This window comes from Protopterus annectens, chromosome 5.part0, assembly GCF_019279795.1.
Source record: "Protopterus annectens isolate FY-2018-M chromosome 5.part0, PAN1.0, whole genome shotgun sequence".
NCBI lineage: Eukaryota > Metazoa > Chordata > Ceratodontiformes > Protopteridae > Protopterus > Protopterus annectens.
In genome coordinates this window covers 1377719005-1377744436 of record NC_056735.1, presented here as the reverse complement: position 1 = coordinate 1377744436, position 25432 = coordinate 1377719005, and the positions used below count along the sequence as shown (strand labels likewise).

Below are 25432 nucleotides of genomic sequence, written 5' to 3'. Positions count from 1 at the left end.
TTTTTGATTGATGTGAAGATGCATCTGGTTTGCAGGGCATGTGCCCTGAATACATTTTCCTGCCATATGGGCCCTCCCCAGGCATAATCTGATGCATCCGTTGTCAGTGTTTGCCTGGCTGTGGGTAGACTGAATGGTAGACCCTTTTTGTGGTGACAGGCTTCTGCCCACCATCGAAATTCCTGTTGTAGGCAGGGAATGAGTGCAATTACTGTCTCCAGGCTGTGGAAATGCTGAGTCCAAACACTTTTTAGATACCATTGTAGTTTCCTCATATGCAGTCTGGCATATGGAATTAGTAGAATGCAGGATGCCATGAAACCCAAGGCCTGCAGGATATTCCTTGCAGATAAGTGGGTCTTTGCTGCCAATGTCCTGAAGTAAGTAGTCAGAAGTTTTTGTTTGTCTGGCGTGAGATAAGCCATCTGGGCAGTTGTATTTAAGCTTGCACCCAGGAATAATATCTCTTGAGAGGGCACTAGTTTTGATTTCTTTTTGTTTATTGTGTACCCTAGGCCAATTAGTAATCTTTTTACAAACACCAGATGCTGTAGAAGAATATCTTTGTTCTCTGCTTGAATTAGGCAGTCGTCCAAATAGGGATATATTTGAATTCCTTTTTGTCTGCAAAATGCAATTACTGGTGCCAGGCATTTTGTGAAGACCCTGGGCACAGTAGATAAGCCAAAGGGCAGTGCAGAGAATTAGTAATGCTTTGAGCCAGCTATGAATCTGAGGAAACTTCTGCAAGATTGTCTGATTGGGACATGCAGGTATGCCTCCTTTAGGTCCAAAATTACGAGCCAAGCCTTCTTGCCCAGCATGGGCAATAGCTGCTGTAGAGTAAACATCTTGAATTTTGGAACTTCCACAAACGTATTCAGTATAGACAGGTCCAGTATTGGTCTCCAGGTTTTGTCCTTTCGGGGTACTAGGAAACATCTGGAGTAAAATCCTTGCCCCTGCTCGTGTTGTGGTACTTGCTGAATGGCCCTCATGTCCATGAGGGTTGTAATTTGTTTTTGTGCCTCTGCCCATTGATTGTGTGGCAGGTCTGGCATACTTTTTGACCTTGGTAGAGTGTGAAAGTGGAACCTGTAGCCTTGGGACACTATGTTCAGGACCCATTTGTCTTGGGTAACCATTTGCCAATTTGATGAAAAAAGTGCTAGTTTTCCCCCTAAGGGGGCTGCCAAAAGAAAAGTGTTTGGGTCTGGTAGAGGAAGGTCATTGGGACTGTTTCTTGTAAGGCTGTGATTTGTTTTCTCCGCTTTTGGAGGTAGGAGCACCCCATTGTTTAGGCCTGTATGTGCCTTGGGGTTGAGATCTGCCTCTGGGACGCCTGTATCTGCCTCTTTGCGGCCTGTCTGACACTGGAAAGGACCAATTTTTTAAAGGCCAGTTCCTGCTAAACCTGGGAGGCTGTACCTGTAAGAAATCCTTGACTGTCTGCATGGATTTGGCTTTATCCTCAATTTTTTTCAACACCTGTTCTGCTTTAGTGCCAAACAAAGTATCATGCTGTAAAGGTGCATCTAGTAATTTTGCTTTAACATGATCAGGCAGATTCTGTTCCTTTAGCCAAGCATGCCTTCTAATAACAGTACCTGTAACAGCGGCCCTGCAAGAGGCCTCCAGTGAATCATAACCACATTGCAATATACGCCTCCCCACTTGTTCGGTTGCATGCAATAAATCCAACAATTCCTTGTTTTCTGTACTTTAAGCATTTGTCAACAATTTCTGTTGAAGCAGTGACATTAAATATTGCTGATATTTAAGCATATGAAACTGACAATTTAAAGCCCTTACAGCCAGGGTAGCAGAGGTGTAGACTTTCTCCCCCATCTGTCTAGAGACCTACAATCCCTATCAGAGGGGACAGGGTTTTTTGCAGTGGAGGCTTTGACCCCTTTGGGACCCTGAGATATAGTTTCTGGGTCAGCAGCGGGGTTTTTGTATAGAAATTTATGGGAATCTGGGACCTTGTAGTATTTGTCTGGCTTGGCTTGTGCAGGGGGTAGAGAGTCAGAGGAGAGGCCGGACTCTGAAAATACATCATCTACAATGTCTAGAACAGGTGGAATAGCAAGGGGTCTGTGCTGAGGAAGTAGCAGAAAGTCCCTGAGCCTTTTCTTAGATTCAGAATAATCCTGGCTTTCCCAGTGGAAATGCTCCCTCATGGTATGCAGGGTTTCCCCAAAAGAATAATCCTCAGGAGGAGAGGCTGAAGGAATGGATTCTTCAGCATCAGAATCCTCATAGGGAAGCATGGAGTAAACCTGTTCAGAAGAGGAATAAGAGGAAATAGAAACCTGATCAGAAGAAACATACTCCGTCTCTTGCCTAGGCCTCTTATCAGGAGGGGGATGGGAACCCCTGATGAAAGTAATTAGGTCTTCGGCCATTTTGAGCATCTGTTTTTTAGGCATGGAAGTCTGAGCAGGAGAATGTTGCACTTGTTTCTTTGTCTTTAGAGCCGCTTTAGTCTTTGAAGCTGAAGATGGCTTAATATATAGTTGTGTAGGTCTGAAGACACCCTCAGAAGCCGATGCCTGCTCAGCGGCTCCGGACCCATCTGAGGGAATGAATTTCGAGTGTCCAATACCTTGAGTATCCAGAGGCCCAGTCGGCTCCACGTGGGAGTCGGAAGTGGCCTGTGGCTCTGAGGTAGCGGGCACCTGGGGCCGCGAAAGCACCTCACTGAGAACAGGTGAACCGGCGACTGGCCTAGTAGAGGCTTCGTCGGTTTTGGACCTCAGATGCCTATCCTTTTCCTTGTCCTTGCGTTTTTTGAAAACTCCAGTTGTCGCCTGGTCCGATGGCATTGTATAATTAAATCTTCGGCCAAAGTAATGAAAAGCAAAATCAAACAGACGCTTAGTGTGCTGGTTGAATCTAGCGCAAAACAGACAGCTAGCAACGTTGTGATCAGGGCCTACGCAAGGAATACAGCAAGAGTGGAAATCCTTATGAGGTATTTGCTTCCCACAAGAAATACAATTGTTAACTTTTTCTGACATTGGACTGGAGCAAGAAAAATGTTTCCCCAACGGGGTACTTAGCTTTAATGAAGACTTTGGTTCTGAAATTCGAATAGCTCAGGAGTTGGCCGACCGGCACTTGCGAACTGCTTCTGCTTCGGGCACCACGTGGCAAGAAAGACTGAAGAAAATGGCGTCGGTTGCATCCTTTATACCCCTGGTGCACTGACGTCATGGAAGAGGCAACAGCAACCAATGCCGGACCTAGACTTTGTAATTCTGGCCGACTACGGGTAGCCTGCCAGCAGGATAACCCTAGAGTAAGGACCGCAACAATGAAACACGAACATCCACTTGTAACGGAAGAGGAGGTACCAGCTGCTAGCATACTGGACTTCCCTGGGATATGCATTGTCAAAAGAAAGTGATCAGAACAGACCACCCACTGTCAAATTGTCACAGCTTCTCAACACAGGACAGGATCTGCCACCCAGCTTGCTGAAGTACCAGATTACCAACAGACTGTATATGGATGGCAATAAACCCTTTCAAGGAGAGCATCTTGAAATGCCTGTAATGCTAATAGAACTGCTCTAATTTCAAGGACTCTGATGTGAAGGTCAGCCTCCAAGTGGAATCAAGCGTCTCTGACCGTTCTTCCCAAGTAATGCCCCCCCCAAAGTTGTGAGAGGTCTACAGTCAGTGTGGCTGTGGGTGGAGGAAGAATAAAAGGGCAGCCCTGAGAAACTTCTGCAGCAATCCACCATGCTGCGTGTTCCCTGCAAAGGTTGGTAATCTCTATTGGCGAGGACACTGACCATTGTGCTGCAAGCATCCATTGCAGTACTCTGACAGTACTTTGTTACAGGCACTAGGAGTTATGGAAGCTGCCATATATCTAAGGAGATACAACACCAATCGATGGCGGAGAAAGAAGAAAAGATGTGGAATACCTTTCTCTGTAAAAAAGTGTTTATTCTTGTCTGTGGTAACCTTGTGATTTGTGACACTGTATCCAGACGAGCACCAATAAACTCCAGAAATGAGTGGAGGAGAACTGAGGCTTGGTGTAGTTCACTGTAATGCCCAGATGAAAACATAGCTGGATCAAGTAGTCTCCGCCTTGAATCACTAAATGCTTGGTGGGAGCAGAAAGAAGCCAGTCATCGAGATAAGAAAACAGTAGGAAACCTAGCAGTCTCGGGTGAGCTGCAACCACTGCCATCCATTTGGCTGAACACCTTGGGGGCTGTGGTGAGACCAAAGGGCAGGGCCCTGAACTAGTAGTGACTGGCTCCCAGCCAGAAGAATAGTTATTTTCATGAATCACCTGTCTATTTTGGTGTGACAGTATGCATTCTAAAGATCCGTCTAGCACATTCAATCGACCTTGCACAAGAGGGGCAGAATGGACAGAATCATGACCATTCAGAACTTGGACAGTTTGATATACTGGTTTAAATAGCTGAGATTCAAGATAAGCCTCATGTCTCCATTGTTCTTTTGCACCAAAAAAAACCTTAAGTTCCAAATCCTTGTTGGTGTGGGAGTGACCAATTTTCTTACTTTTGTAGCTGCTGCTTTCCTCTGACTGGGTGGAATTCCAGTATGTTTTGAAGGTCATTTAGGGTGTGAAAGGAAAAGGATATACAATAATCTCAGGAAATAATCCTCTACACCAAATTGCCTTTATTAATGGCCAGGTTTCGGGATGTGGGGATAAGCACCCCCCCCCCCCCCGACTACCTCGAGAGAGCAACAGTTGGGCAAGCCTTTCAGGAACACTGGAAGAGCTTTCTCAGAGAAAGGACCTTTGAAGCCCTGGTTTTGCAGCTCTCCTCTGCCATGAGGAGATCTGCTGTTGGAGCTCCTCTCTCTGCTGCAAAGAGCCTTGTTACTTGCAGAACCACATTTTCTTACCACCTCTCTTGGTTTCGGAAAAAGGCCCTGTGAGGTGCAGAAAAAATGTATCCCTATGGCAAACCGTGTTCCCATCCTGTTCACTCCTAGACAGTTTTTTTTAAAACCTTGGGTAAAAAGGTAGATCCAGCAAAAGCAGCACTGATGAATAATGACCTGAAAGGTTCCACAAAACCAGAGGCGCATCCAGGTGTGCCATCTCACAGCAATTCCCAAACCTGTGGCTCCCAAACCACCTTCTGAGGCATGGGAAATGAACCTCACAGTGGCATTCAATAAGAGAGGGTGGCCAGTTGCAAGAAACAGACTTCTTGTCCTCTGTTGACAATGATCCTGAGAGAGCAATAGAAAACTCCTTGATCAAGAAACACTTTTCCTATCCGCTATGCCAGAGTTACAGTACACAAAGTCCATTTGCTGAAGCAGCAAACAAGATTATTATTATTGTTTGCTAACCGGGTTAGTCCAGCTGGGCTTGTGGCCCATTTTCAGTGGAGACCAGAGGAGAAAAGCTCCGGTACATAGTATAAAATGCAGAAATTTGCAACATTACAATATTTGAAGTACGCAAACTTGCAAACTCACAAACATACAAAAAGCACATAGTATAAAATGCAGACATTTGTAACATACAAAAATATGAGGTAATTGTAGCTAAACCGGAGAATTATGGGTGGACGGAGTAGCTTGAGCTACTAAGACACATCTTTACAAAGATCACATCTGGCCAAAAGTCAGATCAGAAATTGGATGCATGACCCATTGGTTTAGAAAGGACAAAAAAAAAAAAAAAGACATTAGATCTGTTATACGATAAGAAAACCAGGGCTTTTCAATCATGCACTGAAACATTATACAGTACAGAGTCTATTCTGGCACTCAGTAAGGCAAAGAAACTAACCAGAGATCGGACACGCCAGAGCATCACAAAATGCATGCAATCAACCATGCACCCACCTACACTGCTACAGGCAATCTGAAGGACCACTATAATTTACCTGAACAATATCTTGGGTATATGAAAGGAAAGTGAAGCATAAGGTGAAAATTCATGCAGATAAAAGGAAGCGCACACAGATGGGACCCCGGCTAAGAAGGGAAATGGAAAACCAATCACTGACAGGCAACAATGTTAGCTGCTGCAGCAAACTGCCCCTAAAAAACTCAAGGCCAGTACAAGAAATCACACAGACACACACACTGACCGACACATACACTATGTACTATCCTTACTTAACATCCTACGTTGGTTTTATTAGGATTGTAATCATATGACTCCTTTATTGCTTTTCTCATTCTTTCAGAGTTAATCTTCCAAAGTTTCAGAGAGTGGTCCATACCACACGACATTATTTTTTCTCCAAGAAGATCATAGTCCTAAAATATAAAGAATAGTAACAATTAATCCACAACATGCAAGTTAAGACATGGCAAGTAACAACTTAACAGAAGACACTGTTCCTCAAAATGATCATAACACAGACGTATAAGTAAAGTAGATTTGTGTTAGAAACTTCCCGTAATTGTAGATGTTCAAATATATTCACTACTGCAGCAGTCTAACTTTGGGACTTTTGTTGTAGAAGGTAAATGATCAACCTGACTTCCAGAAATTAGTATTCTTCCCTCTCTAGATGGGGTGGGGGAGACGACAACCTCCCACCTAGACATCAGCACATATTTGGTACAAGAATGTTGTCCATTTGCACCACATTTAGTTCTTCTGTGCTCTGGCAGCCTCCAGCAAAAGTACAGTTTTGTACCTACCATAAATGTAGATGTTTGAGTGCCAATACAACTGCAGTCATAACAGATGGGTTCTCCTGCCGTCAGGCGGGTCCTCGGTCGGCCGAATTCCAAAGTCTAGGTCCGGCGTCGGTTGTCGTCGCTTCTTCCCTGACGTCAGTGCGACAGGGGTACAAAAGAACCAGCCGACGCCATTTTCTTCAGTTTTTCTTGCCCCAGATGTCAGGTGCCCCCAGAAGGAAGGCAATACATAAAATAATGTAATAATGCAATGCAATATAATCAAAAAACAGTAGTTGCAAGCAAATACACCATAAAAGAATACCCCAAGAGGGGAAGGAGGGAGGGAAACCTGGACTGCAGCTGTATTAGCACTCTAACATCTACATTTATGGTAGGTACAAAACTGTACTATGTTCATCGTGCATACATCTGCAGTCATAACAGATGGGCAGAATCCCAAAGCTAAGGAAGGGGTGGTAGGCACTAGGTGGAACTAGGAGGAGCCAAAATGCCTTGCAAGACTGCAGTGGCAAAGCCTGCTCTAGATTTGGAGTATAAAGGTAGGTGGTAGTGCTTAGAGAAGGTATGCACAGAACTCCAAGTGGCTGCTTCCAAAATATCCTTGGTAGGTACTCCTCTGAGGAAGGCTGCAGAGGTGGATGTGGCCCTGGTGGAATGGGTTCTAATGCCTGTAGGTACAGTTTTGCCATGAAAAGAATAGCAAAAGCGTATGCAGTGGGCTATCCATTTTGAGATTGTCTGTTTGGAAATTGGCTTTCCTAGAACTCCTACTGCACAGGCCACAAAGAGCTGTTCTGATTTTCTGAAAGGCTTTGTTCTGTCCAAATAATAGCGCAGTTGCCTGTGGATGTCCAAGGAATGTAGTAATCTCTCCCCTTTGTTTTGAGGATAAGGATAAAAAGTAGGTAAATGTATGACCTGATTTAAAGCTACTCTGGATACCACTTTAGGCATAAAGGATGGGTTGGTTCGTAAGGAAACTCTGTCCTGATGGAAGATGATAAAAGGCTGGACAGCCATGAAAGCCTGTAGTTCTGAAACTCTACGAGCTGAAGTGATAAGCCAGAAGGAACGCTGTTTTCCAGGACAAATATTGCAAATCTGACTAGGCAGCTGGCTCAAAAGGAGGCATGGTCAGTTTTTCCAGAATGAAATTAAGATCCCAAGCAGGTATTGGTTGTTTCCTTGGAGGTCTTAAATTCTTAGCCCCTCTGAGGAACTGTCTTAATAGTGGGTGAGAGAATAAAGGTGGATCAGTGGATTTTGATGGAGGAGAACTAAAGTCCACTGCTTAGCAGTTCAGCCAAATATTGTAGTATTTGAGGTAAACTCAGTTTTCCAGGGTTCTGGCCCTTTTTCTCATTCCAAACACAAAAACGTTTCCATTTGGCGGAGTAAGCTTTTCTACTTGATGGCCTTCTGGCCTCCAAAATGACATCCTGCACCTCCCTGGAAAGAAGGGCCTGCTGTGATGCTAAGGAATCTTCCATGCGGCTAGATTGAGTGTTTTTAGCTGACTGTGAAGAGTTTTGAAGCTGTGCTGAGTCAGAAGAAGAGGCATTAGAGGCAGGGTCCATGGTGGGGAATGCGTCAGGCTCCTCAGGAGTGGGTACCAGTGTTGCCTTGGCCAGTCCGGAGCAATGAGGATCATCTTTGGTCTGTCTGCTCTGGTCTTCAATAGGACTTTGGGCAGCAGAGGAAGAGGCGGGAAGGCATAAACTGTCATTGATGTCCAACTGAAAGAGAGCGTCCACTCTCCAGGCCTTTGGATGGAAGATCCTTGAGCAAAATTTTGTCAATTGATGATTTTTGTGGGAGGCAAAGAGATCTATGTCTGGCCTTCCCCATTCTTGGATTATTTCTGTAAAAACTTTTGGATGCAACTTCCATTTGTGTGGATCTGTCATATTCCTGCTTAGGTTGTCTGTCAGCGTGTTTTCCTTGCCTGGCAAGTGCTGTGCTTGTAGTTCCATTTGTAAGTCCATGGCCATGTTCCAAAGTGACATGGCCAGTCTGCATAGGGGGTAAGAATGTGTTCCTCCCTGCTTGTTTATGTACCACATAAAGTACAGTTTTGTACCTACCATAAATGTAGATGTTCGAGGATCCACATTGCTGCAGTCATAACCTGTGGGTAGTCCGCTGTCCTCGGTCGGCCCGAATACCAAAGAGTTAGGCTGGCGTCGGTCATGGTCGCCCGGAGCTGACGTCAGTACGTAGTAGTACTTAAGCGCATGACCGACGCCATATCCTCAGTCTTTCTTGCCCCAGATGTCAGAAGGCCTTAAAAAGGAAAGGCCAGAGCCAAAATAGTAAATACCCAACAACCACAAGGGATAAAATAACAATAATCCCAAAGGAACAACAGCAACCCCAAACTATAGAGGGGAAGGAACGAGGGAAAATAGGACTGCAGCAATGTGGATCCTCGAACATCTACATTTATGGTAGGTACAAAACTGTACTATGTTCTTCATCTCACATTGCTGCAGTCATAACCTGTGGGTAGAATCCCAATGCAAAGGAAAAGGGAGGCTGGCAAACTAAAAAGCATTAGGAGCTGCTAACATGCCCTGTAAAACTGCAGTGGCAAACCCAGCCCTAGACTTGGAATAAAGAGGGAGATGGTAATGCTTAGTAAAAGTGTGAACTGAACTCCAAGTAGCTGCCTCCAAAATATCCTTAGTAGCTACCCCCCTCAAAAAGGCAGTAGATGTGGCAGTAGCCCTAGTGGAATGAGGTCTGATCCCAGCGGGAACATTCTTCCCATGATGAGAATAACAAAAAGCAATACATTGACCAATCCACTTAGAAATAGTCTGCTTTGACACAGCTTTCCCTTGTGAACCCAAAGCAAAGGAAACAAATAACTGTTAAGTCTGTCTGAACTCTTTAGTTCTGCTCAAATAATAACGTAGCTGCCTGTGGATATCCAAAGAATGCAAGACTTTTTCCCCCATATTTTGGGGATCAGCATAAAAAGTAGGCAAATGAATAGACTGGTTCAAGGCCACATTAGAAATCACTTTTGGCATAAAAGTAGGGTTAGTAATGTAAGAAACTCTATCCTTATGGAAAATCAGAAAGGGTTCAACTGCCATGAGTGCCTGCAATTCAGATACCCTCCTAGCAGAAGTAATGGCCAACAAAAAAGCAGTCTTCCAAGAAAAAAACTTCAATTCAGACGTAGCTGCAGGTTCAAAAGGAGGCAAAGTAAGCTTCTCCAACACAAAATTGAGATCCCAGGAAGGAGTAGGAGCTCGACGTGGGGGTCTTATATTTTTTGCCCCACTAAGAAATTGCTTAAACAAAGGGTGAGAAAATAAAGGAGGGTCACAATCATAGTGAGCAGAAATGGCTGCAGCATGAACCTTCACAGAGGAAAAAGACAAACCTTTGTCTAGTAATTCAGTAAGGTACTGTAGTGTAAAACTCAAATTAGGCCCCGAGACATCAAAGCCCTTTGCTGTGCTCCAAAGAAAAAATCTCCTCCATTTATCAGCATAAACTTTCCTAGTGCTGGGCCGCCTGGCTTCCAAAATGACATCTAAAACCTGTTGAGGAAGCTGAGACCCCAAAGGCTCTAAAACAGAATACGCCAGGCTGTTAGATGCAGGGACTGCACCCTGACATTGAGCAAATGATTGCTTGACTGGGACAACAAATGAGGAAGCTGGGCAAAGGCCAAGGAGGCTCCTGAATTAAACTCCTCAGCAGAGGATACCAGTGCTGATGTGGCCAATCTGGTGCTATTAGAATCATGCAAGGCTTGTCCCGTCTGACTTTCAAGAGTACCTTGGGAAGGAGAGGCAGAGGAGGGAAAGCATAGACGTGAAGGTTGTTCCAACTGAAAGATAGAGCATCCACTTTCCAAGCTTTTGGGTGAAACATCTTTGTGCAAAATTTTGGTAGTTGGAAATTTAGTGGAGAAGCGAACAGATCTATGTCTGGAGTTCCCCAAGCCACTGTCAACTGTTGAAATACCTGAGGATCCAATTTCCACTCGTGGGGGTCCACAATTTGTCTGCTCAATACATCTGCTAGGGAGTTCTGTGCTCCTGGCAGAAACCGTGCTTGAAGAGTGATGTGCAAACTCAGAGCAGTCTCCCACAATATCATTGCTTGTCTGCAAAGAGGGTAAGAATGGGTTCCCCCCTGCTTGTTGATGTACCACATCACTGTTGTGTTGTCTGTTTGAATCAACACCTGTCCTGGCTGAAGTAGGCCCTTGAAGGCCATCATGGCAAATTGGACTGCTAACATCCCCTTCATGTTGATATGCAAATGTTGTAGTCTGGGAGGCCACGTGTCTTGAACCCATTTCCCATTGAAGTGTGCTCCCCAAGCCAAGTCCGAGGCATCCGTCGTTATGGTCTGACTTGCCTCTGGTCGGGTCACAGAGAGTCCCTTGTTTAGGTGACATTCCTGCGCCCACCACAAGAATTCCTTCTGGATGCAAGGTATTATCCGAATGACAGTGTCCAAATCGTGGCAGTAGAGTCCATACACTTTTGAGATACCACTGTAGCTTCCTCATATGCAGTTTGGCATTGGGAAGTACTAGAATGCAAGATGCCATGAACCCCAAGGCTTGAAGGACTGTCCTTGCAGTCAGCCTGGACAGTACTGATAATTGCTGTAAGTATAGGTGAAGAGTTCTTTCTTTGTCCGGGGTCAGAAAAGCCATCTGAGAAGCTGTATTCAGTCTCACACCCAGAAAGCACATGTCCTGAGAGGGTACCGTTCACAGAATACCCTAGGCACCTTAAAACTGCCATTACATACTGTAGATGTTTAAGTAACTTGCCTTTGTCTTGAGCAAGAATCAGGCAATCGTCCAGATAAGGATAAATTTGTATTCCCCTCTGTCTGAAGAAAGCTATTACAGGAGCCAGAACTTTTGTGAACACCCTGGGCGCAGTAGATAAACCAAAGGGCAATGCAGAGAACTGATAATGAGAAGTACCAGCCCGAAATCGCAGGAATCTCCTGCAGCTGGGCCCGATAGGAATGTGAAGATAGGCTTCTTTGAGATCCAGGGTTACCATCCAGTGATCTTTGCCTAGCATAGGCAGAAGTTGTTGTAATGTTAACATCTTGAACTTTGGAATGTCTAGGTAGGTATTGAGAATGGACAAATCCAGAATTGGCCTCCAAGTGTTTCCTTTCTTTGGCACTAGGAATAGACGGGAATAAAACCCTAGGCCTACTTCTGACGGAGGTACCACCTGGATTGCTCCCATTCGTAAAAGCAAAGAAATTTGTTCCTGAGCCTCCAGCCTTTGCTGAGGAGGCACATCCGGCATGCCTTTGAAAGGAGGAAAAGTGTGAAAATAAAACTTGTAACCTTGATTTATTATTTCCAACACCCATTTGTCCTGGGTGACCAAATGCCAGTTTTGTTTGAAAAGTGCCAACTTTCCTCCTAGAGGAGCTGCCAGAAAAGAAGGATCTGGCAGCTGAAGATACAGGTCATTGGGTCTGTTTACGAAAAGGCTGACCCCTGCTCTCACCAGAAGACTGTGTAGGAGAACTCCAAGTCCTAGGTCTGAAAGAACCCTAAGCTTGAGCCCTGCCTCTACCACGTCTAGACCTGCCCTTAGACTGAAAATCCGAAGAAGGGTAGGACCATCCTCTAGCAGGCCAATTCCTGCTAAACTTAGGGGGCTGCACTTGCAAAAAATCCTTAACCGTCTGCATAGACTTAGCTTTATCTTCCATCTTTTTCAAAACTGACTCCACAGGAGAACCAAAAAGAACTTCAGATTGAAGAGGAGCATCCAAAATCCGAGCTTTAACATGTTCTGACAAATTTTGATCCTTAAGCCAGGCATGTCTATGAATAACTGAACCAGTAGCAGCCACCCTGGATGAAGCCTGAAGAGCATCGAAGCCACACTGCAAGGAATGTTTACCAACTTGATCTGAAGCATGAACCAACTCCTGCAATTCCTTACACTCTATACCCTCAGATAAAGCATCCACCTTAGATTTCAATTGGCCTAACAAAAAGTTCTGATACTTCAGCATATGAAACTGGCAATTTAAAGCCCTCATAGCTAACGTAGAAGAGGTGTACACTTTTTTCCCCCACCTATCCAATGCACTAGAATCTTTATCCAAAGGAACTGGATTCTTAACCACAGAAGCCCTGACACCCTTAGGCCCTTGAATAATAGTTTCCGGGTCAGCTCTAGGACTCTTGTACAAATATTTATGTGCCTCTGGAACTCTGTAATACCTGTCTGGCTTGACAGGGGCAGGGGGTAAAGAATCAGGATTAAGTGAAGCTTCAGAAAAAACATCCTGAACAACATCTAAGACAGGGGGAATAGCCAAAGGCCTATGTTGTGGCAAAAACAAAAATTCCCTAAGCCTTTTTCGAGAATCTGAAAAATCCTGACCTTCCCACTTGAAAAGTTCCCTCATGGAATGTAAAGTTTCAGAAAAGGAAAAATCCTCTGGAGGAGAAGCAGAAGGACAGGAATCCTCTGCATCCGAATCTGAATAGGGAGGGAAATCCTGAATATCCTCAGCTGAGGACTCAGAGTAGTCTGAAGAATGCTCCATTCCCTCTAAATCTGTCTCCACCCTAGGCCTCTTCTCTGGGGGGGCATAGAACCCCTAATCAAAGTAATCAAATCCTCTGCCATTTTCAACATATGTTTTTTAGAAACAGAAGCTGAAGAACTAGGGCTATGGTCAGTACCAGTAAGACCAGGTTTAGCCTTAGCATGGCCTTTAGCCACTGAGGTAGAAGGCCTAATAACCCTTTGTAAGGATGGAACTACAGATACCAGAGAAGCACCCTCGGCCTGGCCTAACTCCTGAGAGGCCAACTCCTGCAAAAGTAAAGGTTCCCCCTGGGATTCAGCCAAGACCTCGGCTGGATCCACAGATTCAACCGTAGGTTCCATAGAACCGGCATCCGCAACGGACGACTCATCCGGTTTAGACCTTAAAGATTTATCTTTTCGCTTTTTAGCGGTAGCGGGCGTCAGAGAATCCGACGGCATGTTATAGTTACACCGCTTACCGAAAACAAGCCTGGCACAGTCTAATCTTTGTTTAATGGTGCACTTATTAAATCTAGCGCAAAAGTGACACCCGACTACGTCGTGTTCAGGCCCCAAGCAAGGAATACAGAGAGAATGATAGTCCCTATGAGGTATCTGTTTCCCACAAGAAATACAATTATTAACTTTTTCTGACATCCGGATTAACTGAGGCAAGAAAAGACAAAAATTTTCCCCAACGGGGTACTTAGCCCAACTTGGTCTTCGGTCTGAAACTCGATAATTGAAAATTTCAGAACGCCGAACGGCACTTGCAAACACTGCTTCTGCTTCGGACCACGCGGCAAGAAAGACTGAGGATATGGCGTCGGTCATGCGCTTAAGTACTACTATGTACTGACGTCAGCTCCGGGCGACCATGACCGACGCCAGCCTAACTCTTTGGTATTCGGGCAGACAGCGGACTACCCACAGGTTATGACTGCAGCAATGTGAGACTAAGAACATCTGTGGTGTTGTCCGTTCTTATCAATAGTTGGCCTGGTTGTAGAAGGTCCTTGAAAGCTATAATAGCATTTATTACTGCTAGCATTTCTTTTTGATTGATGTGAAAGTGCTTTTCTTTTTGGGACCATTTGCCCTGAATGCACCGGTCTGTCATGTGCGCCCCCAAGGCGTAGTCCGAGGAGTCTGTTGTGATGACTTGATTTGCTTGAGGCTTGCTGAATGGAAGACCTGTGTTGTTTGACATGCTTGAGCCCACCACAGAAATTCCTTTTGCAGACATGGAATTAGTGGTATTATTGTTTCCAAACTGTGGCTGTGTTGAGACCATATGTTTCTTAGGTACCATTGTAGTTTTCTCATATGCAGCTTTGCACATGGGATTTGTAAGATGCAAGATGCCATGAATCCCAGAGCCTGCAGGATTTTCCTTGCAGTCAGCCTGGTGCAATTTGCCGGTGTACTGAAATATTGAATTAGTTGCCCCTGCTTCTCTGGCATGAGGTAGGCCATCTGGGTGTTTGTGTCCAAATTGGCACCCAGGAAAATTATCTTCAGAGAGGGTATTAGCCTTGATTTCTCTTTGTTGACTGTGTATCCCAGAGAGTTTAATAACATTATTACATAAGCCAGATGTTTCAGAAGAATGTGCTTGCTGTCCGCTTGGATCAGGCAGTCGTCCAAATAAGGGTATATTTGTATCCCTTGAAGTCTGCAGTAGGCAATTACTGATGCCAGATATTTCGTGAATACTCTGGGCGCAGTAGATAAGCCAAAGGGCAATGCAGAGAATTGATAATGGGTTGAACCTGCAATAAATCTGAGGTATCTTCTGCAATTTTGTCTGATTGGGACATGCAGGTATGCCTCCTTGAGGTCCAGTGTTACCAGCCAAGACTCCTTGCCCAGCATGGGAAGAAGTTGCTGCAGAGTGAGCATCTTGAATTTTGGTACGAGTAGGAATGTGTTTAGGATGGAAAGATCCAAAATAGGTCTCCAATCTTTTCCCTTCCTTGGCGCCAGAAATAGCCTGGAATAAAAACCTTGACCTTGTTCGTGTGTAGGTACCTCTTGAATAGCTTTCATGTTTATAAGATCTGAAATTTGCTTTTGCGCCTCTGCCCTTTGATTGTGTGGCAGGTTTGGCATGCCTCTCATTTTTGGAAGGGTATGAAAATGGAATTTGTAGCCTCTGTTTATAATGTCCAGGATCCATTTGTCCTTTGTGACAACATGCCAATTTTTTGAAAATAGTGCCAGCTTTCCTCCTAAGGGGGCTGCCATTTGAGACCTGGTTGGCATGCAAAGGGGAAAGTCATTGGGTTTGCTTTCTGAAAGATTGCGAATTGTCCTCACCACCTCTTTGTGTAGGAGCTTGCCATTGTCTGCCTCTGTACGATCCTTGTGATTGTCCTCTGCCCCTCGGGCGCCTGTATCTGCTTCTTTGGCAGGAAAGGACCAGTTTTTAGAAGGCCAATTTCTACTAAAACGTGGGGGTTGAACCTGTAGAAATTCTTTCACAGTTTGCATTGATTTAGCCTTTTCCTCCATTTTCCGTAATACTTCCTCAGCATTTGCTCCAAATAGTACATCCTTTTGAAGAGGGGCGTCTAGTAATTTAGCTTTGACATGATCAGGCAAGGCTGGTTCCTTGAGCCAGGCATGCCTACGTATGACTGAGCCTGTAACAGCAGCTCTACATGAGGCCTCTAGAGCATCAAAACCACATTGTAAGGTATGTTTACCCACTTGTTCTGCACTATGCATCAAATCCTGCAACTCCTTCAAGTCTGGTTGTTCAGGTTGTGACATTTTACTTTTCAATTGAGATAACAGAAACTGTTGGTATTTTAGCATATGAAACTGACAGTTTAAGGCCCTCATGGATAAGGGTAGCCGAGGTATATACCTTTCCCCCCCACCTTTCTAAGGATCTGGAATCTCTCTCAGAAGGCAATGTATTTTTGGCAATGGAGGCCTTAACTCCCTTGGGCCCCTGTGAAATGGTTTCTAGGTCAGCAGCATGGCTTTTGTATAGAAATTGGTGTGAGTCAGGAACCCTGTAGTACCTGTCAGGCTTAACTGGAGCTGGAGGTAGAGAGTCCGGGTTAAGGCAGGCCTCCGAGTAAACATCATCTAGGATGTCCAAGACAGGAGGTATAGCCAGAGGCCTGTGCTGGGGTAACAAAAGAAATTCCCTGAGCCTTTTCTTGGAATCTGAATAATCCTGGCCTTCCCAGTGGAAGTGTTCCCTTAAGGTATGCAAAGTTTCCCCAAATGAGTAATCCTCAGGGGGGGATACAGAAGGAATAGACTCCTCTGCATCAGAGTCTTCAAAGGGAGTAAGACTGTTCCTGATCATCAGAGTGTTCTGAAATAATGGAGCCCTGATCAGAGGAGGGGGAATCTTCCTCCACTCTGGGCCTTTTGTCCGGAGGAGGCTGAGAACCTCTGATTAGAGTAATTAAATCCTCAGCCATTTTAAGCATCTGTTTCTTAGGCATGGGGCCTGGAGATGGGCCCTGTGTAGCTGGTCTCTTAGGGTGCATGGTTGCTTTAGACTTGGTGAAAGCCTTGATGGAGAAAGAAGAGGAAGGTCTGAAGACACCTTGAGTGGAGGTGGACCTGTCCACATTCTGTGTTTCAACACCAAGAGTGGCTTCGGTATCTGTAGTCGGGGTGTGGGCCGAGAAGCTTGCGACCTTGGGTACAGGAGACACCGCCAAAGATGTGTCGTCTGTAATCAGGGGCTGCGTAGGTGCCTCGCTGAGAACCGGACCACGTGTAGCCGGCTTTGGCATGGTGTCGGTAGAGGCCGCAGACTTAGAGTGTCGGTCCTTGTCTTTGCGTTTTTTAGACAAAACCGGAGTCGGAGTATCCGACAACATAGTATAGTTAAATGCTTTCCCAAAAAAATGCTGGGCGAACTCCGCCCGACGCTTAATAGTGCGTTTGTTGAATGTAGCACAAAAGCGACAGACCGAGACGTCGTGGTCTGGGCCTAAGCAAGGAATACAGAGGGAATGGAAATCCTTATGCATTATTTGCTTCCCACAAGAAATACAATTATTAACTTTGTCTGACATTGGTCTGAGGCAAGAAAAGGTTCCCCAACGGGGTACTTAGCTTTTAAGAAGACTTCGGTTTCCAAATTTTCGTAATCTCAGGAGCTGGCCGACCGGCACTTGCGAATTGCTTCTGCATCGGGCACCGCGCGGCAAGAAAGACTGAAGAAAATGGCGTCAGCTGGTTCTTTTGTACCCCTGTCGCACTGATGTCAGGGAAGAAGCGATGACAACCGACACCAGACCTAGACTTTGGAATCCGGCTGACCGAGGACCCGCTTGACGGCAGGAGAAAGTACAGTTTTGTACCTACCATAAATGTAGATGTTCGAAGATCCACATTGCTGCAGTCCTTACACTTGGGTAGTCCGCTGTCCTCGGTCGGCCCGACTATCAAAGTATAAGGCTGACGTCGGTCAAGGCGCATTTGACTGACATCAGGACGTCAGGGTACAAATGCGCATGACCGACGTCATATCCTCAGTCTTTTCTTGCCCCAGATGTCAGAAGACCCTAGAAACAAAGGTCAAAACCAAAAGACAGCAAACAACCAACCATCCTAGCACTAATAATATGTACAATATATACAATATACACCCTATTAACAACCCAACCCACACAACCGCCTCCAAGAGGGGAAGGAGGGAGGGTAAATTGGACTGCAGCAATGTGGATCTTCGAACATCTACATTTATGGTAGGTACAAAACTGTACTATGTTCTTCATCTCACATTGCTGCAGTCCTTACACTTGGGTAGAATCCCAAAGCAGAGGTAAGGGAGGATGGCTAAACTATAAGGAAGCAGGAGCTGCCAAAATGCACTGCAAAACAGCAGTGGCAAAACCAGCCCTGGATTTAGAGTAAAGTGGAAGGTGATAATGCCTAGAGAAAGTATGCACTGAACTCCAAGTAGCTGCCTCCAAAATATCCTTAGTTGCCACCCCCCTCAAAAAAGCTGTCGAAGTGGCAGTAGCCCTAGTGGAATGAGGCCTAATCCCAGCTGGAATTTCCTTGCCATGATGGGAATAACAGAAAGCAATGCAAAACCCAATCCACTTGGAAATAGTTTGTTTTGACACAGGCTTGCCCTGAGAACTCAAAGCAAAAGAAACAAATAACTGCTGAGACTGCCTGAACCCCTTAGTTCTGTCCAAATAATACCGCAACTGCCTGTGTACATCTAAAGTGTGCAAAATCTTTTCCCCTTTATTTTGGGGATTTGCATAAAAAGTAGGCAAATGAATAGTTTGGTTTAAAGCCACACTAGAAACCACTTTAGGCATAAAGGAAGGATTAGTGAAAGATACCCTATCCTTATGGAAAATTAAGAAAGGCTCAACTGCCATAAGGGCCTGTAACTCAGAAACCCTTCTTGCAGAGGTAATAGCCAACAAAAAAGCAGTCTTCCATGATAAAACTTTAATTCAGCAGTAGCTGCAGGCTCAAAAGGTTGTAGAGTGAGTTTCTCCAACACAAAATTGAGATCCCAAGCAGGAGTAGGAGCTCTTCGTGGGGTCTTATATTCTTTGCCCCTCTAAGAAATTGCTTGAACAAAGGATGAGAAAAACAATGGTGGGTCACAATCATAGTGAGCGAAATTGCTGCAGCATGAACCTTAATAGAAGAGAAGGACAAACCTTTGTCCAGTAACTCAGTAAGATATTGAAGAGCCACACTTAAATTAGGCTCAGAAACATCAAAATCCTTTGCTGCACTCCAAAATAAAAATCTCTTCCATTTATCTGCGTACACTTTCCTTGTACTAGGCCTTCTAGCTTCCAAAATAACATTCAAAACTTGCTGTGGAAGTGGAGGCCCACTGGTTCAAAACAGAATATGCCAGGCTGTTAGGTGCAGAGAGTGAAGCTTGACATTGAGCAAATGACTGTCCTCCTTAGACAACAGGTGTGGAATCGAAGGTAAAGGCCATGGAGGCTTCCGTACCAGGCTTCTCAGTAATGGGTACCAATGCTGTCGAGGCCAATCTGGAGCTATCAAAATCATCCTTGGCTTGTCTTGTCTGGCCTTTAGTAGTACCTTTGGGAGGAGAGGCAGAGGTGGAAAGGCATACACATGAAGATTGCTCCAATTGAAAGAAAGAGCATCCACTTTCCAAGCTGTGGGATGAAACCTTTTTGTGCAAAACTTTGGCAGCTGGTGGTTTAGTGGAGAAGCGAACAGATCTATGTCTGGAGTTCCCCATGACACTGTCAATTTCTGAAATACATGAGGATCCAATTTCCACTCGTGGGGATCCATAATTTGTCTGCTCAACACATCTGCTAAGGAGTTCTGTGCTCCTGGCAGAAACCTTGCCTGAAGATTTAGCTGTAAACTGAGAGCAGTCTCCCACAAAATCAATGCTTGCCTGCAGAGGGGATAAGAATGTGTTCCGCCTTGCTTGTTGATGTACCACATGACAGTTGTGTTGTCTGTTAGAATCAACACCTGCCCTGGAAGAAGTAAATCCTTGAAAGCTATTAATGCAAACTGGACTGCTAACATCTCTTTCAAGTTGATATGTAGATGCTGTAGTCTGGCAGGCCACTTGTCTTGTATCCACTTTCCATTCAGATGAGCTCCCCAAGCTATGTCTGAGGCATCTGTCGTTAGAATCTGACTCGCCTCTGGCCGGGTCACAGAGAGTCCCTTGTTTAGGTGACATTCCTGAGCCCACCACAAAAATTCCTTTTGAATGCAAGGTATTATTTGAATGACAGTGTCCAAATCCTGGCAGTGCTGTGTCCATACATTTTTGAGATACCATTGCAGCTTCCTCATATGCAGTTTGGCATCGGGAAGCACCAGAATACAAGATGCCATGAACCCCAAGGCTTGAAGGACTGTCCTTGCAGTCAGCCTGGACTGATGAGACAACTGATGAAAGTAAAGGGAAAGATTCTTTTGTTTGTCCGGGGTCAAAAAGGCCATCTGGGATGCTGTATTCAGTCTCACACCCAGAAAGCACATGTCCTGAGAGGGTACTAGACTGGACTTTATTTCGTTCACAGAATACCCCAGGCATCTTAGCACTGCTATCACATAATCCAAATGATGAAGAAGCTCGTCCCTTCCTTGAGCCAGAATCAGGCAATCGTCCAAATAAGGATAAATCTGTATTCCTTTTAACCTGAGGAAAGCTATCACTGGAGCCAGAACTTTCGTGAACACTCTGGGCAGTAGATAAGCCAAAGGGCAATGCAGAGAACTGATAATGAGAAGTCCCAGCTTGAAAACGCAGATACTTCCTGCAACTCAGTCTGATAGGAACATGAAGATAAGCCTCCTTGAGATCTAAAGTTACCATCCAATGATCTTTGCCCAGCAGAGGTAAAAGCTGCTGTAACGTCAACATTTTGAACTTGGGAATGTCCAGATAAGTGTTGAGGATAGATAGGTCCAAAATTGGTCTCCACGTGTTCCCTTTCTTTGGTACTAGGAACAGGCGAGAATAAAATCCTAGGCCCACCTCTGGCATAGGGACCGGCTGAATGGCCCCTATTTGGAGTAACAGAGAAATTTGCTTGTGAGCCTCTATTCTTTGTGGAGGAGGAACGTCTGGCATGCCTTTGAAAGGAGGCAAGGTATGGAAATAAAACCTGTAACCGTGGTGTATGATATCCAATACCCATCTGTCTTGGGTAATTAAACTCCAATTTTCTTTGAAAAGTGCCAACCTTCCTCCCAAAGGTGCTGCCAGGCGAGAAGGCTCTGGCAGCTGAAAAGGTAGGTCATTGGGTCTGTTTACGAAAGGACTGACCCCTGCCCTCACCGAAGACTGTGCAGGAGAACTCCCTGTTCTAGGCCTGAAAGAGCCCTGAGCTCTGCCCCTACCACGTCTAGATCTACCCCTAGACTGGGAATCATAAGAAGGATACGTCCACCCCTTAGCAGGCCAATTTCTACTAAACTTTGGAGGCTGAACCTGCAAAAAATCTTTAACAGTCTGCATAGACTTAGCCTTGTCTTCCATTTTCTTTAAAACTGACTCAACAGGAGAACCAAACAACACATCAGATTGTAAAGGAGCATCTAAAATCCTTGTTTTAACATGGTCAGATAAATTCTGATCCCTCAGCCAGGCGTGCCTGCGAATAACTGACCCAGTGGCAGCCACCCTAGACGAGGCCTGTACAGCATCAAAACCACATTGCAAAGAATGCTTACCCACCTGTTCAGAAACATGTACTAAATCTTGCAACTCTTTACAATCAATACCTTCCGCCAGAGCATCAACCTTAGACTTCAATTGTGAAAGGAGATAATTTTGGTATTTCAACATGTGAAACTGGCAATTCAAAGCCCTCATAGCTAGAGTGGAGGAAGTATAAACCTTCTTTCCCCATCTATCCAAAGCCCTGGCCTCTTTATCAGAAGGAACCGGATTCTTGACAACAGAAGCCTTAACACCTTTAGGCCCCTGACTAACAGTTTCTGGGTCCCCTAGGACTCTTAAAAAGATACTTATGAGCTTCAGGCACCCTGTAATACCTATCCGGTTTAACAGGAGCAGGAGGCAAAGAATCAGGAGTAAGAGAAGCCTCTGTAAAAACATCTTCCACCACATCCAAAACAGGAGGTATAGCCAAAGGCCTATGCTGGGGTAAAACAAAAATTCCTAAGCCTTTTCCTGGAATCAGAGAAGTCCTGACCTTCCCACTTAAAATGTTCCCTCATGGAATGAAGAGTTTCTGAAAAAGAAAAATCCTCAGGAGGAGAAGCAGAAGGAGTAGAATCATCCACCTCAGAATCAGAATAAGGAGAATACTCCTGCAAGTCTTCAGCGCAAGACTCTGAAACATCCGAAGCCTGCTCAAAACTCCCTAACTCAGGCTCCACCCTAGGCCTCTTATCAGGAGGGGCAAGGAACCCTAATCAAAGTAATCAAATCTTCTGCCATTTTAAGCATATGCTTCTTGGGCACAGTTCCAGAAGAACTAGGGGTGACACCAACTGAAGCTAAACCTGGCCTGCCTCTGGGAGAAGCCTTGGAAACAGAAGGAGAGGGCCTAACCACCTTAGGAAGGGAGGGTAGTATAGCAGCCTGAGAAGCCCCTTCAGCCTGACCTGCCTCCTGAGAGGCCACATCCTGCAACAACAAAGTCTCTCCCTGGGAACCCAAAGAAACCTCCGGTGGTACCACCGGCTCCACCGCCACCTCTAAAGAACCGGCGTGCACGGACGGTTCTTCTAGCCTAGGCTTAACTGCTTTGTCCTTGCGCTTCTTGAGAGCGGGCCGGAGCATCCGACGGCATTTTATAATTGCACCGCTTCCCGAAGACTAACCTGGCACAATCTAACCTTCTCTTTATAGTGCGCTTATTGAATCTAGCACAAGAGCGACCCCCAACAACGTCGTGCTCAGGCCCTAAACAAGGAATACACAAAGTATGATAATCTCTATGCGGTATCTGTTTCCCACAAGAAATACAATTATTCACTTTTTCTGACATCCGGTAAACCACTGAGGCAAGAAAAAACCAAAATATTCCCCAACGGGGTACTTAGCCAACTTTGAGTCGGTCTGAAACTCCGGAATCGAAAAAATTTCAGAACGCCAACCGGCACTTGCAAAGCTGCTTCTGCATCGGACCATGCGGCAAAAAAGACTGAGGATATGACGTCGGTCATGCGCATTTGTACCCTGACGTCCTGATGTCAGTCAAATGCGCCTTGACCGACGTCAGCCTTATACTTTGATAGTCGGGCCGACCGAGGACAGCGGACTACCCAAGTGTAAGGACTGCAGCAATGTGAGATGAAGAACATCCCATCTGTTATGACTGCAGCTGTATGCACGATGAACATCTGACCGATCTAGAGGAACTAACTGCTCAGGTGGACATTGCCGCAAATGACAGTCTAGTAGAATGTCTAGTAGATACCTATGAACAAAGACCAACTACCATAAAGGCCGTTTTAAGCCTAGCCATGATTCCCAAACCTCTGACAAGTTCTGGGCCCCTTGATAAGTGTAAGCATAAGCTTGGGAGATGAAACATTGACGAGCAGGGGCCTGGGGAGAGTAACCATTTACAGGATGCCTGTGTCCATTAGAGACATGGGTGCCAAACCAGGGATGAATTTCTTGTTTAACCATCCAATTGCCCAAGTTACCCTTGAATTGGGTTTGGGAAGAACTTTGCTTCACATGGATGAGGAGGCTGTTCCAGACAACTATTTTCTCTAACAGCTCCTGTTTATATCACAGGCAAAGTTTTTAAGTCTTTAAAGCAGGTAATTCTACTGCTGTTTGTTTGGTGGATATGCAGGAGGTCCATCAGGGTGGGGTGCCTTGTATGCCAGACACAGATCTCCCATCAACAGCTTGTCAGAGACAGAATACAGGGATAGGGCCTTAAGGTGGTCTGCTTTGGATATGTTATTTACACCCTGTATTCTTTTACTGAAGAACACCCGTGGAAGTGCCAACTGTTGGATGTGCTTCGTTAGGTAAACACCAAAGAGGGCACTGTACTCGATGAAAGTTCAAATTAATGCCGAATACAGTGGAACAATGACTTCCTTGGACCTAGTATGGCTGTATCTTGTGATTTTAACAGAATATATTTAAGGACTGTTTTTTGGTTAATTTCACACTGAAGAGGGAATGTTTTCCGAAAGCTTTGTGGTTATTATTAAATGTTTATTTATACCCAGCGTTTTCAGATTCTGTTAGCTTGCTGGATAACTCATAGAAAATCATACAGGTGTTGATGTAGGTCAGAATGACCTGCAGGCTAATCCAATTAAGGTGGAGCAGAAAACCCTGTTCACAAAAAAAAAAAAAAAAAAAAAAAAAAAAAAAACTGCCACCATAAATGTGATGAGTGGAATTGATTCCAGCAGTGCCTGGTACATGAATGCCAAAAACTACACACTTCTTGCGTCGTCATGAGGCAATGAACTGGCTAGGCTTTAAAATGGCCCACAAAGGCAGTTAAGTTAGTACTATTCTATGAACTTATATTTATGGCTTGGGGTTGGTATAATAGTTAAGGTGTTTACCTCAAAGACACAAAGTACAGGGATTAATTTGCACCTGAGAAATTAAAATGGTCCACAAGGGCAGCTAGAATACTACTTACCTAGGAGCCTGTGGTACTATGAATTTCTGTGGTTAGGTGTGGAATGCTATGTAGCATCATGGTTAAAATGTATGCTTTCCAGATCCAGGGTTCATTCCTGACCTTCAAATCACTGTGGGTATTGCAGTGTGCATGTTCACCAAATGTCTGCATTGTTTTTTGCCAGATAATCTGTTATCTTCCAACCTCCCAAAATCATGCAAATTGATTAGGTAGTCTACATAATCCATGCATCTTGTTTTTTCACCTGTGCAGAGGTTGTGGATAAAAAGGGTATCTGTTCAATTACATAGGTTCACAAGTAATTACTGTGCTACTGATCTGAAACCTAGACTTACATTTTTCATGGTAGTTCTTAGCCATTACAAACAACCCAGAGGTGGGCAGAACAAGGATATGTTGAGACATTTACTTGTTGCCCCTATCCAGGAGGAAAGTACAGTTTTGTACCTACCATAAATGTAGATGTTCGAAGATCCACATTGCTGCAGTCCTAACACTTGGGTAGTCCGCTGTCCCAGTCGGCCCGAATACCAAAGTATAAGGCTGACGTCGGTCAAGGCGCATTATTCTGACGTCAGGACGTCAGGGTACAAATGCGCATGACCGACGTCATATCCTCAGTCTTTTCTTGCCCCAGATGTCAGAAGACCCTAAAAAGATAAGGCCAAAACCAAAAACACCAAACACTCCTGTACCAAATATATGTACAATATATACAAATTTACAAAAGTACAACCCCACCCACACAACCACCCCTAAACACAAAGGGGAAGGAGGGAGGGTAAATTGGACTGCAGCAATGTGGATCTTCGAACATCTACATTTATGGTAGGTACAAAACTGTACTATGTTCTTCATCTCACATTGCTGCAGTCCTAACACTTGGGTAGAATCCCAAAGCAGAGGTAAGGGAGGCTGGCAAATCATAAAGAAGCAGGAGCTGTCAACATGCCCTGCAAAATAGCCGTGGCAAAACCAGCCCTAGATTTAGAGTAGAGAGGAAGGTGGTAATGCTTAGAGAAAGTATGCACTGAACTCCAAGTAGCTGCCTCCAAAATATCCTTAGTTGCCACCCCTTAGA

The 25432-nt window shown here is 44.9% G+C and overlaps 1 protein-coding gene across 1 annotated transcript in view; it reads right to left on the bottom strand.

Moving 5' to 3' along the window:
- EED (embryonic ectoderm development) overlaps positions 1 to 25432 on the bottom strand; it is a 967389-nt gene that overhangs the window by 510146 nt on the left and 431811 nt on the right. The window contains exon 8 of the mRNA XM_044072008.1: positions 6150 to 6281. Within this exon, the coding sequence (XP_043927943.1) occupies positions 6150 to 6281 (132 nt within the window). The remainder of the gene's footprint in view (positions 1 to 6149; positions 6282 to 25432) is intronic.